Source organism: Enhydra lutris, unplaced genomic scaffold, assembly GCF_002288905.1.
Source record: "Enhydra lutris kenyoni isolate GAN:26980312 unplaced genomic scaffold, ASM228890v2 scaffoldscaffold68, whole genome shotgun sequence".
In the NCBI taxonomy this organism is placed as follows: domain Eukaryota; kingdom Metazoa; phylum Chordata; class Mammalia; order Carnivora; family Mustelidae; genus Enhydra; species Enhydra lutris.
Window position 1 is genome coordinate 767,046 of NW_019154152.1, and position 12,962 is coordinate 780,007.

General features: G+C 39.6%; 1 protein-coding gene across 1 annotated transcript in view; it reads right to left on the reverse strand.

The window, feature by feature from the left end:
- LOC111159397 (spondin 1) overlaps positions 1–12,962 on the reverse strand; it is a 270,204-nt gene that overhangs the window by 179,267 nt on the left and 77,975 nt on the right. The window contains exon 3 of the mRNA XM_022521820.1: positions 3,988–4,121. Within this exon, the coding sequence (XP_022377528.1) occupies positions 3,988–4,121 (134 nt within the window). The remainder of the gene's footprint in view (positions 1–3,987; positions 4,122–12,962) is intronic.

The following is a 12,962-nucleotide window of genomic DNA, read 5'->3' on the forward strand; positions in this document are numbered from 1 at the left end:
CACTCTCTCTCTGCCTTCTCTTAAAAAAAAAAAAAAAAAAGAGTCCTTCTTAACTCGATTAAAGCATCAATTTGAAATCTGTACTTCATGTTATACTTAAAAAGTAAAACATTATAGAATCCCCATTAAGATCAAGAATGAACAGGAACACCACCATTTAATGGTCTACTAGAGGTGACAGATAATAAACTAAAACATGAAAAGGAAACACAAGGTATACTTATTTTCAAACTCAGAAAATAAGAATCAATGGCTTTCCTAAACACAAGCAATCAATAATTAGAATGTATAACAGGAACAAAAAAGGAGCCCATTCCCCAAAGCACTAAAACTATAAAATACCCTAAGAGGGAAAAGCCAGACAAGAATGTGCAATCTCAATGAAGAAAAATCACAGTACTTTACTGAAGGAATAAAAGACCTGAATAAATAGGGGATATTCCATATTTCTGACTGGGGAAAATTATTTTAGGGATGCTGACATTTCCCACACTGAACTATTAGTTCGATGCAACCCCATTCAAAATCCCAATATAAGTTTTATTAAACTACAACAAACTTATTCTACGATTCATCTGGAACTATGAATCTGCCTGAATGGTCATGAACATTTTGAACCAGAAGATTAATGGGCGATGACTTGCTATCAAAATACAAAATAAAATTGTGCTATAAAATGGTGTGGGTTTTGTGCAGGAATAGATAAAAAGACCTGCAGAACAGATGAAGTAGCATTTCAAGCAACTGGGGAAAGGACAAACATTCAATAAACGGATGTGGGATAACCAGCTAGCCATTTTGAGAAACAGAAGTAGATTTTCATTTCCCATCTGTGCTGGATATCTTTGTTTTTGTTTGCTTGTTTGTTTTGTTTTGTTTGTTTGTTTTCCCCCTAGATACCTTCTCAAAAAACATAACAAAACAAAAACAAACAGGAAAAAAACAACAAAAGAAAGGAAGAACACAGAACTTTGGAGTTAAATGGATATGTGACTCAAGAAATTCGCCTAATTTTCCTGGGATCTCCTCTGTAAAATAGAAGTAGTTAGGATGATTAAATTTGTTAAAACCTGCTAGATGTTGGGGTGCCTGGGTGGCTCAGTGGGTTAAGCCTCTGCCTTCGGCTCAGGTCATGATCTCAGGGTCCTGGGATCAAGCCCCTCATCGGGCTCTCTGCTCAGCAGGGAGCCTGCTTCCCCTCTCTCTCTGCCTGCCTCTCTGCCTACTGTGATCTCTGTCAAATAAATAAATAAAATCTTAAAAAAAAAAAAAAAACCTGCTAGATGTGCCTGCTGGGTTCCTGGTACAGAGAAAGTACTGGTTGACCTTTTCTCTCTCTTCCATTTGGCCCGTGGAAGCTCGAGGGCCAAGAATACATGTGGGTTGTCTATACATCCTGCGTGTCTGTACACAAAGAAGCTCAGTTACATTTGCTGAAAGAATGAGCGACTGAACAAGCCACAGTTGTCCATTGTTAATGGATAAACATATGTTCACATATGTTCATTGTTAACGGGTAAACAAGAGATGCCTTTCTGGCTTCTGCCGGGAAGATCAAACACTTCTGGTTTGTGAGAACAATAAGTCAAAGAAAACCAGAGCTCTGGGCCAGCAGGATCAGGATTTTCAGAGCAGGAAGACTCACCACATAAATCTAACATTTTCCAACTTTCTTCTTCAGAGCCCCAGGCTCTGCGGAGTGAGTCTGCCGAGTGACCGGGCAGCCCGGGGCCAGAGTGTGGGTACAAGAAAGCCACACCAGGAACCTGATCTCCAGGCTGAGACACCGGAAACACCCACGGACAAAAGGCAGGCCACATGTGACCACAACAATAGAACTCTGACCCCCAAATTTGGCAGCACTCAGCCTGGAAACCACACACCCCTGAAGGGTCAGCCCAGAACATTTAGGACTAATGAATGACCACCAGCTCCTTTAATTTTTTCCCCCACTGCCTCCTCTATTTCCAACTCAGGACTAACAAGGGGAAGCCAAACGTGCTCTCCAAACCAATCCCATAAGATGCTCCACTTTTATTATCCTGCTTCCAGCCTCCCCAAGCTAATACCCTACCCTCCAATCAGAATATACCTGCAGGCTGCCCTTTTCTCCTCTATAAAGCTTTCCCACTCCTCTCTGGTCTTGGAGTCCCTGCCAAGTGATAGTGGTGGCAGTGACTCCCTAGCTATACAGTCAGCACTCGATAAATAGCCCCCGTGTGTTCTCATTTCGGGGGCCTTTACTTCCAGGGGCCTTCTCCCGTATTTTAACTAAATACTAGATACGTGTTATGTACTGGGTTTATACATAAGATTTCATTCTTGAAAGTTCTACTGCTAATTCTTTTTTTTTTTTTTAAATTCACTGATACAGACTGATGCCACGAGACAATCTTCTCAAGGAATCTGAGTAAGCCCGTTCAGCTTGCATCAAACCAAGAAACAAGGGATATATGGACAGATGGCAGCAAAGGGAGGCTAGACAAAGACAAGGCTGGGCCTGGACAATAGACAGAGGCTTCCAGAGACCTCTATGGGCATTTTTTTTTTCTTTTTCCCATAAGCCAGGCACAGCTGCGTCCAAAAGCTGCAGGGACCAGACTGCCTTGTTGGAATGCCTCCTTACTAGCCCCTCCCCAGAGCTGGGCTGGACTTAGTCACAGTTCTAAAATTGTAGAAATGTCCACCTGCCAGAGGTGCAAATATATAAAATAAGTCCCCAGGGGACTCAAATAAGAGAAAGATGGTTGGGAAGGTCCCAGCCCCTTACCTTCATGGGAAAATGGCTTCTTAGATGCCAAGATTGGAGCCTTGTCCATCTACCTGTGACGATTTGCCTGTCTGAAATCTTAAAATTCCCAGTATCCCTCTATATGGTCTTTAAGTCTATTTAAAATAGGTTATGGCTGCATTTCCCAAACCGGTGAATGTTAATATATGTCTCAGGAAAAAAAGGGAGTCAAATAAATTTGGGAAATTCTGGTGAAACCAATTTAAACACATTTCATTTAAGGAGGACTTCATAAAACCTTGAATCTGCTAATGATAGTTGTGAATCTGCAAGAAGGGGATGGAGTTTACAGCATTTTCCAAACTTATTTAACTGCAGAAATTGGTTTCCTGCCCACCTATTTACATCTCCCTGAACATCACCCTATGGCATACCATTTTGGAGGCACAGGTCTGAGATAATGCTACCTTACACAGGAAAACTACGAGCGGGTTAACACCTCTTTAAAAAAATTTTTTTTTTTATTAGAGAGATAGAGAATGTGTGCACACAAGTGGGTGGAGGGGCAGATGGAGAGTGAGAAGCAGAGAATTTCAAGCAGTCTCCGAGCTGAGAGCAGAGCCCAATGTGGGACTCGATTTCAGGACCCCAAGATCATGACGTGAGCCCAAACCAAGAGTCGGACACTTAACCGACTGAACCACCCAGGTGCCCCAAGTTAATGCCTCTTATCACGTATTGTAACTTAACAAAGGGAGGGTTAGGAGACCAGGTAGGAAGTGGCACATGAGGGCAGTTTTGAGGACACGAAGAAGAAAATCAGACCATAAAGTAGGGCCAGAGACTAAGGAGGTTACATTTGGGTCCCTGGTCAGCCTAGTGCAATTTAAGGATAGTGGTGTTAAATTCCAGAGGAAGGAAGTCAGAGAGCATCCTTACCTGATTTGTAACTTTTCTTAGCCAGCCCTAGTATTAATATCTCTAGAAGCTGGAGTGTGGCCAAGAGAATCACTGAATTTGAGAATCACTGAAATCTCTAAAAATAGAGATTTGGGCAAATGGTTCTTTTTACAGCATTTCATTAGTGATGGCCTTTGACCCCATTTCAGAGTTAAGATAACTCTGGGGAGAGAGATGATGCCACTCACCTGATGCTCCAACAAAGCCACTTTTCCTTCTGCAACCCCACCATGAAGTCCGTGACAGACCACAGGGAGGGAGAGTGAAGTGTTCCACGGACCCCCTGGTTCACTTACTTGAGAATCACACAGCCTGTTCCTGCTGGGGGCGCTATCCAGAACACCTGAATCCGTGTCCTCCTCCGTGGGGTGCTTTCCGTGACCGCAACGGGGCAGTTACTCATAAACTGTGTTTCTTCTTCATCTATGATCTGTGGAAAGTAAACACATTAAAATGCAACATCACTCTGGGAAGGCTCTTAAGTTTCCGAGTTGACACTTCCTCAATTTTATTTTTAAACGTGTTGTTTTGTGTTAGCAGCCCTATATCCCCTGACACCAGAATAGTGCCTGGCATAGAGTTCCAGTCAACGCTTGTTGAATTAACATGAGGGCAAGGATTTGGCACCTGTGCTCTGCTCTCTGGGACCAGGACCTGGTGTCAGCACTTCGAGGAGCAGGTCACTAGGTGATGGTCTTGCTTATTTCACTATCATAATGGTGTCCAGTTTCAGGGGAGGAGGAAGAGGAGGAAGAGGAGGGGGAGGGGATAATCCAAAGCCAACACTCTCTAAATAGCTAAAATTTGCAATTCAGCTACAGTTTTATAACTTGAAATCGAAATGCTAAAAGAAAACACCCCTTTGGAGGAAGTCCACCAAAGTACATAAACTCTATCCCAGCTTCACGGCACTCTTTCCTCGGCAGTCTCTATCTCCCGAGTTTGTGCACCGTGTCAGAGTTCTCCCAAGTTAACCATCAAGCTTTCCGCGGACACTGCGAAAAATCTGGTAGCCGTTCCCATTCCCCAAGACTGGTTCAGCATTTCCCCTGAAATGCTGCCAGAACTTGCCTATCTCTCTAGTATTATTACAGACTATTAGACCTGGAAGGATCTCTCGGGGGGAATCATCTAAATCCAAGTGCCAACTTCAATTGATTGGTATTTGCTGTGTCGTGAGCAGTGCTAATAACAATAACAGATAACATTTATTGAGTGTTTAGTATGTGCTAGGCACTAAGCTAAGTGCTTTATCTGACTTACTCATTTAATCTTCAAATACAATTTAATAAGATGATAATATCCATATTGTATTTATTTTACTTTAAAAATTCAAATTTCTTTTAGGATAGCAGGTAAAAAAAAAAAACAACGAAGTCACTCAAACTCCTTAGTTCATCATATATTTATATCCCTGGATGAAGCAAAAGCAATCTTCTTTATATAGTTTTTATCTCAATATTCTTTATCCTACTCCCACTTATATATGCCCTTCTGAGTGTGTGTGTATACACATAAACATACAAATGTTTATATAATACATAATGTATATATAAAATATGTGTATGTATTATATATTATGTGTATGTGTATATATATACATATACATATATATGTAACTTTCTTGAAGTTACTTAGAATTGTTTTGTATTTTATTTTTTTTTAAGATTTTATTTTTATTTGACAGATGGAGATCACAAGTAGGCAGAGAAGCAGGCAGAGAGAGAGGAGGAAGCAGGCTCCCTGCTAAGCAGAGAGCCTGATGCGGGTCTCAAACCCAGGACCCTGGGATCACGACCTGAGCTGAAGGCAGAGGCTTTAACCCACTGAGCCACCCAGGTGCCCCTGTTTTGTATTTTAATGTTTCTTTCACTTAATCTTACGTTTTTAAGATACAGGTTCCCCGGGACGCCTGGGTGGCTCAGTTGGTTGGACGCCTGCCTTCGGCTCAGGTCATGATCCTGGAGTCCCAGGATCGAGTCCCGCATCGGGCTCCCGGCTGCGCGGGGAGTCTGCTTCTCTCTCTGACCTTCTCCTCGCTCATGCTCTCTCTCACTGTCTCTCTCTCAAATAAATAAAATCTTTAAAAAAAAAAAAAAAAAAAGATACAGGTTCCCCCCACTATCTGAAAGTAGAGTATACCTATGAAATCTTTTATAAGCTGGAATGGTATAAACTGAAGAAGCAATTACCATTAATTTATATGGAAAAAATTGTTAAGTGTTCCCAGACCCCAAAAATAACCTCTCTCAGGCTTTTCTGATACCTTAGGACACATCTTGCTAACAGATGCACAAAATAAATCCAGATAAAACACAGATGCTCCCAGACACAGTTCAAAGCTATATGGGCCTTGAGGCTGAGATGCTGAGTGTAGTTTCTGGGGAAGGAGCTTGGCCGTATCTCTCTTGCTGTTTTGCACTGCCTCTAAACGGCTCACTGTAAAACAAAAGCTGAGTGCTATTTGCATTTTTTGCCCTTTTCATAAAAGTGAAAATCCTCTTTGGATTTCTTTCAGGTGATGAAAACAGGTACTAGTGTCGGTCTTCCATACAAGCAAAGTGGCATAACATGAACTTTCAAAAAGTGGGGATACCTGTATGTCGAAGTTACTATATGTGAATGTAATTCATTGCTTCTGACTGTGGTCTACCATTCTACTGCACCAGTCCATTCCCCCAGTGACGTGCAGTCAGCTGACTTCCAGATCTTTACCTCCACAAACATTGCTGCAATGAAGCTCTTCACGCTGCTCTACTTACGAACCCACATGAGAGCTTCTCAGTAATATAAACCATGTAGTGGGAGGTTCCCTCAAAGGTTCATCTTACTTTTGGAATTCTTCACTGAACAGAAATAACTTTCATCTAGTCAGATTCACCAATTTCTCTCCTATGGCTTGCACTTTTGTGGTCTTGCCTAAAAAACAGACCGCAAAGATATTTTCCAGTTTTTGGTTTTGTTTTGTTTTGTTTTTAACCATTAGCTTTGTAATTTTACCTTCCACATATAGGTCTTCAATCCATTTAGAGTTTATTTTTTAATACAGTGGAGTAGGGTTCCAATTCCAATTTATCCACACTGTGAGCTGCTTTTAAAAAATCACTAAGGGGCGCCTGGGTGGCTCAGTGGGTTAAAGCCTCTGCCCTCGGCTCAGGTCATGATCCCGGGGTCCTGGGATCGAGCACCGCATCTGGCTCTCTGCTCAGCAAGGAGCCTGCTTCCTCCTCTCTTTCTGCCTGCCTCTCTGCATACTTGTGATCTCTGTCTGTCAAATAAATAAATAAAATCTTATAAAAAAAATCACTAAACTTAATTTTTTAAGAGCATTTTAGGCTTACACCAAAATTGAGCAGAAAATGCGGAGTTTCCATAGATTCCCTGTCCCCACACATGAACAACTTTCCCTATTATCAATGTCCAGCACCTGACTGGTACATTACAACTGATGAACCCACACTGACCCATCACCAGCACCCAAAGTCCAGAGTATACATGAGGGTTCACTCCTGGTGCTGTTTATTCTATGGGTTTTGACGAATGATTAATAACGTGCATTCACCACTGAGATTTTATGGTATTATACTGAATAGTTTCACTGCCTTAAGGGGCACCTGGGTGGCTCAATGGGTTAAAGACTCTGCCTTAGGCTCAGGTCGTGATCTCAGGGTCCTGGGATTGAGCCCCACATCAGGCTCTCTGCTCAGCAGGGAGCCTGCTTTCTCCTCTCTCTCTGCCGGCCTCTCTGCCTACTTGTAATCTCTGTCAAATAAATAAATAAAATCTTTAAAAAAAAAAATCCTTGGTGTTCTGCCTGTTCATCCTTCCCTCCCTCCAACCCCTGACAACCAGTAATCTTTTATTATAATTGCTTTTTAGTTCCAGGAGGTTTTTTTATTGATTCTTTCAGATTTTCCTATGTAGACAATCATGTCATCTGAGAAAAGAGTTTTATTTCTTCCTTCCCAATCTGTATACCTTTGATTTCCTTTTCTTGTCTTATTGCATTATCTAGAATTTCCAGTATAATAGTGAAAAGGAGTGGTGAGAGGGGATATCCTTGCCTTGTTCTTGATCTTATGGAGAAAGCTTCAAGTTTCTTACCAGGAAGTATGCTATTAGGGACAAGTTTTCTTTGTAGATGCTCTTTATTAAGTTGAGATGTTCCTCTCTATTCCTAGTTTGTTGAGGGTTTTTATCACGAATGGGTGTTGGGTTTTGCCAAATGCTTTTTCCACATCTACTGATAATGATCACATTTTTCTTCTTTAGTCTGTTGAAATGATGGATTATGTTAATTGATATTCAAATTTTGAACCAGCCTTGCATTACCTGGGATAAATCCCACTTGGTTAGGGTATCTATTTTTCCTGTACATTGTTGGATTTGATTTGCTGACATTTTGTTGAGGAAATTAGGATCTATATTCATGAGAAATAGGAGTCGGCAGTTTTCCTTTTTTGCAGTCTTTGGTTTTGGTGTTAGGGTGCCACAGGCATAATAGACTGAGTTAGAAAGTAGAGTGTTGGTATAATTTCTTCATTAAATGTTTGGTAGAATTCATCAGTGAACCCATCTGGGTCTGGTACTTTCTATCTTGGGAGATTACTAATCATTGATTCAATTCTTTAATAGATATAGGCCTATTCAGAGTCAGATACAGTCTATTCTTGTTTAAGTCTTGACAGATTGTGTCTCTCAAGGAATTGGTCCATTTCATATAGGTTATCAAATTTGTGGGCACAGAATTGTTCATAATAGACCTCTATTATTCCTTTCATGTCCACTGGATCCGTAATAATGTTCCTTCTTCCATTTCTGATATTAGCAGTTTTTGTCTTCTCTCTCTTTTTCTTAGTTAGCTCAGCTGGGTGCTTATCAATTTTTTTGATCTTTTCAAAGAGCCGATCTTTTGGTTTTGTTGGTTCATTGATTTCTTCTCTCATTTTCATTACTTCTTTTTCTCTATTTACTTTGGATGTAATTTTCTTTTCTTTTTCTAGGGAGGAAGCTGAGATCATTGCTTTCATATCTTTTTCTTTTCTAATATATACATTCAATGCTATAAATTTCCCTTAAGCATTGTTTTTGCTGCATTCCACAAATTTTAAAGTTACATTTTTTCATTTAGTTTAAAATATTTTTAAAGTTCTTTTGAAATTTCTTCCTTGACCCATGTGTTGGTTAGAAATGTGTTGTTAATGGGGATTTTCCAGATATCTTTCTGTTATTTCTAGTTTAATTTCATTGTGGTCTGAGAGCACACATTATATGATTTCTGTTCTTTTAAATTTGTTAAGGTGTGTTTTATGGCCCAGAATATGGTATATCTTGGTGAATGTTTCATGTGAGCTTAAGAAGAATGTGTAATCTGCTATTATTAGATGAAGTAGTCTGTAGATGTCAATTATAACCACTTTATAGATAGTACTGTTGAGTCCAACTATGTCCTTACTGATTTTCTGACTGGTGGGTCTGTCCACATGTAATAGAGAGGTGTTGAAGTCTCCAACCATGACAGTGGATTCATCTATTTCTCCTTGTAGTTCTATCAGTTTCTACTTCACATATTTTTGACGCTCTGTTGTTAGGTGCTTACAATTAAGGATTATTATGTCTTCTTAGAATACTGACCCCTTTATCATTATGTAATGCTCCTCTTATTCTTGATAACCTTCCTTGCTCTGAAGTCTGCTTTGTCTGATATTAATATAGCTATACTTGTTTTCTTACTATTTGTGTTTGCATTGTGTATCTTTCATTCTGCTTTTAATTACATGTGCCTTTATATATTTTTTTAAAGATTTCATTTATTTATTTGACGGACAGAGACCACAAGTAGGCAGAGAGGCGGGGGGGGGGGGATGCAGGCTCCCCGCTGAGCAGAGAGCCCGATGTGGGGCTCAATCCCAGAACTCTGGGATCATGACCTGAGCCGAAGGCAGAGGCTTTAACCCACTGAGCCACCCAGACCTCCACATGTGCCTTTATATTTAAAGTGGGTTTCTTGTAGTCAACATATCAAGGTCTTGTTTTTGATCCACTCTGATAATCTTTTGGTTGGCATATTTAGACTATTAATATTTAAGGTGATTACTGATACAGCTGGATTAATATGCCACACTTGTTTTCTATTTGTTTACCTTTTTATTTTCATTTTTGTCTTTGACCATTTTTATATGATTCTATTTTCTCTGCAAATCAATTATATATCCTTTTTTATTTGCTTTTTTGTGGTTATCCTAGACTGCACAGTATATGTTTACAACTAGCTCAAGCCTATTTTCAAATAATATTATACTGCTTTACAGATAGTTCAGTCACCTTATGATACCCAAATATTCCTAGTTCCTTCCTCTGTTCCTTTGCATTATTGTTGTCATTCGTTTTACTTATTCATAAGTATGTATGTAGGCATAAACATATATAATTGAATGAATTGTTGCTGCTATTATTTAGAAAAACTATTATCTATTAGATCAATTAATAAGAAAAATAAAATTTTTTATTATTCCTTCACTTATTCCTTCTTTGATGTTCTTCTTTTCTTTATGGGGATCCAAGTTTCTGACTTATATTATTTTTCTTCTCTATAAAGAACTTTAAAAACATTTCTTGCAAGACAGATCTACTGACAACAAATTCCCTCAATTTTGATTTGTCCGAGAAAGTCTTTATTTCTCCTTCATATTTGAAGAATAACTTTACAGGGTACAGAATTCTCAGTGTTTTGTTTCTCTCAACACATTAAATATTTCACTCTACTTTCTTCTTATTTGTATGGTTTCTGAGGATAAGTTGGATATAATTCTTATCTTTATTCCTATATACGTAAGAATTTTCCCCCCACTCCGGCTTCTTCCAGGATTTTTTTCTTTACCTTTGATTTTCTTTAGCTTAGAAATGATATGCTTAGGTGCAGTCTTTTTGGATATTTATCCTTCTTGGCATTCTCTGAGCTTTCTGAATTTGTGGTTTGTTGTTTGATATTAATTTGGGGACATTCTCAGTCCCCATTGTTTCAAATATTCTTCTGTTCCTTTCTCTCTTCTCCTGGTATTCACACTATGCATATATTACATCTTTTATAGCTGTCCCACAGTCCTTGGATATTCTGTTCTGTTTTTTTCAGTCTTTGTCCTCTTTGCTTTTCAATTTTAGAGGGTTTTGTTGCTATTTCCTTAAGCTCAGAGATTCCTCAGCTGTGTCCAGTCTACTAATAAGTTCATCAAAGATAATCTTCATTTTTTAAAAAGATTTTATTTATTTATTTGATAGATAAGAGATCACAAATAGTCAGAGAGGCAGGCAGAGAGGAAGAGGAGGAAGCAGGCTCCCTGTTGAGCAGAAAACCCAATGTGGGGCTCGATCCCAGGACCCTGGGATCATGACCCGAACCGAAGGCAGAGGCTTTAACCCACTGAGCCACCCAGGCACCCTGACAATCTTCATTTTTGACAAGGTTTTGATCTCTAGCATTTCTTTTTGTTCTTTTTTCCCTTAGGGTGTCTGTCTCTCTTCTTACATTGCCCATCTGTTCTCGCACGCTGTCTACTTTATCCATTAGATCCTTTAGCATAGTAATCACTTTGGTTAAATCCCCAGTCTTAATTCCAACATCTCTGCCATGCCTGCTTCTTATGCTTTCTCTGTCTTTCCAAATTGTGTTTTTTGCCTCTTAGTATGCCTTTTATTTTTTTGCTGAAAGGTGGATATGATGTACTGGGTAAAAGGAATTAAAATAAATCATCTTTTAGTAATGTGGTGGAAAGTTGTTGGGGAGGGGATGTGTTCTCTAGTGCTATGATCAGGTCTCAGTCTGTTGGTTGGTGACTTGTGCCCCTGGACTGTGAACTTCACTTAGGCTTCTCAGCCATCCCCATGACCACCCTCCTTCACCTTAGATGGTACTGGATGGCTGAAGTGTCTGCAGTTGTGTATTTTCCTTCCACCACATGGAAAGCAAGAGGGACTGGTGTTGAGTATTTCTCTTCCTCCCAATAGATGAGGCTCTGATAAAACCTCAGCAGGTTAGGCTCTGGTAAAATAGTTTCTCCTGAGGGCAGGTCCTTTTAAGAACAGAATGCTTTGGTGTATTCATAAATGGTTTCTTTTCTCCTCCCCCTGCCAGAAGCACAACATAGTTTTTCTCTGATACTCACTTTGAGAATCTAATTGAATTCCTGGAGGTAAAGATAAAAAATTTTGTCCCCCAACCTCAACCCAATGATTGGGTACCTCTGGAGTTTTTATCTCTCAGAATTGTCCACACTGAGCCCCTAATATTAACCTAGCAATTATAGTTGAGGTTTTCCTATGTTGGCATGTGGAGATTTCTGCTCTGGTGAGTTGTGATCCTCTGTGTCCTCCTGTCCCCCCAATATTGGGGCCAGTGGTTTGCCCTGTGGACTTACTTCTCTGAGGGATCTAAGAGCTACTGATTTTTCAGTTTGCGTAGCTTTTTACTTGCCATTAGAATACAGTGTTGACTTCTACTTCTTATACGTGGGATAGGACACCAGAAGTTCACACTGTGAGTTTTTTTTTACGCTACTTAATTCATCTTTCCCCCACTTTTTTGTGATGCCACCTCTGTCATATATAGAATGACAACATAATTTATTGTCTAAACAAGGATAAAAAGGCTGTTATTAATCACTGTTCTGGGATAACAGGCAAAACTGAGACTTTCCCAGGCAAATGGGGCATATATTCAACCTAGTCATATATCAGGTTTCCAAACACTCACGTTTAGTCCTGGACTTTCTATTCTAGTCTCCTACAACCCCCTGCCCATGGCACTATATTTTAATTTCTAGAAGGGCAAGTTCCCATTCCTTGTTCTTCTTATCAACATGGTATTATCTATTTGTAGGTCTTTATTTTTACATATATAGTATAGAAACTCTAAAACTCCCTTACCTCTGTCATTTTATCTTCCTGATGTGATGAAATCCCAACCTTAGATAAAGTACTCACTCCATGATAAGGCCAGTTGTCTTCTATGTTAACTGACTTCTAGTCTTGAGTCTGCCCTGCTACACTGCTGTGTGTATCTGATTAAGACCTCAGCAGGTTAGATTCTGGCCAAATACTTCCTATTTGTTATTTTACTTTCCCTTTCTTGTCAATGATGATTTCAGATCTTCTCGACTCTCCCCAAACCTCCAACTTTTATCTCTCCTTTTCACTTATGGTTTTATCTTGTGTCTTTACAGAAGAAATCGAAGTCATTAGATGTATAGTACCTCATTCTCTCATTTGCATCTGC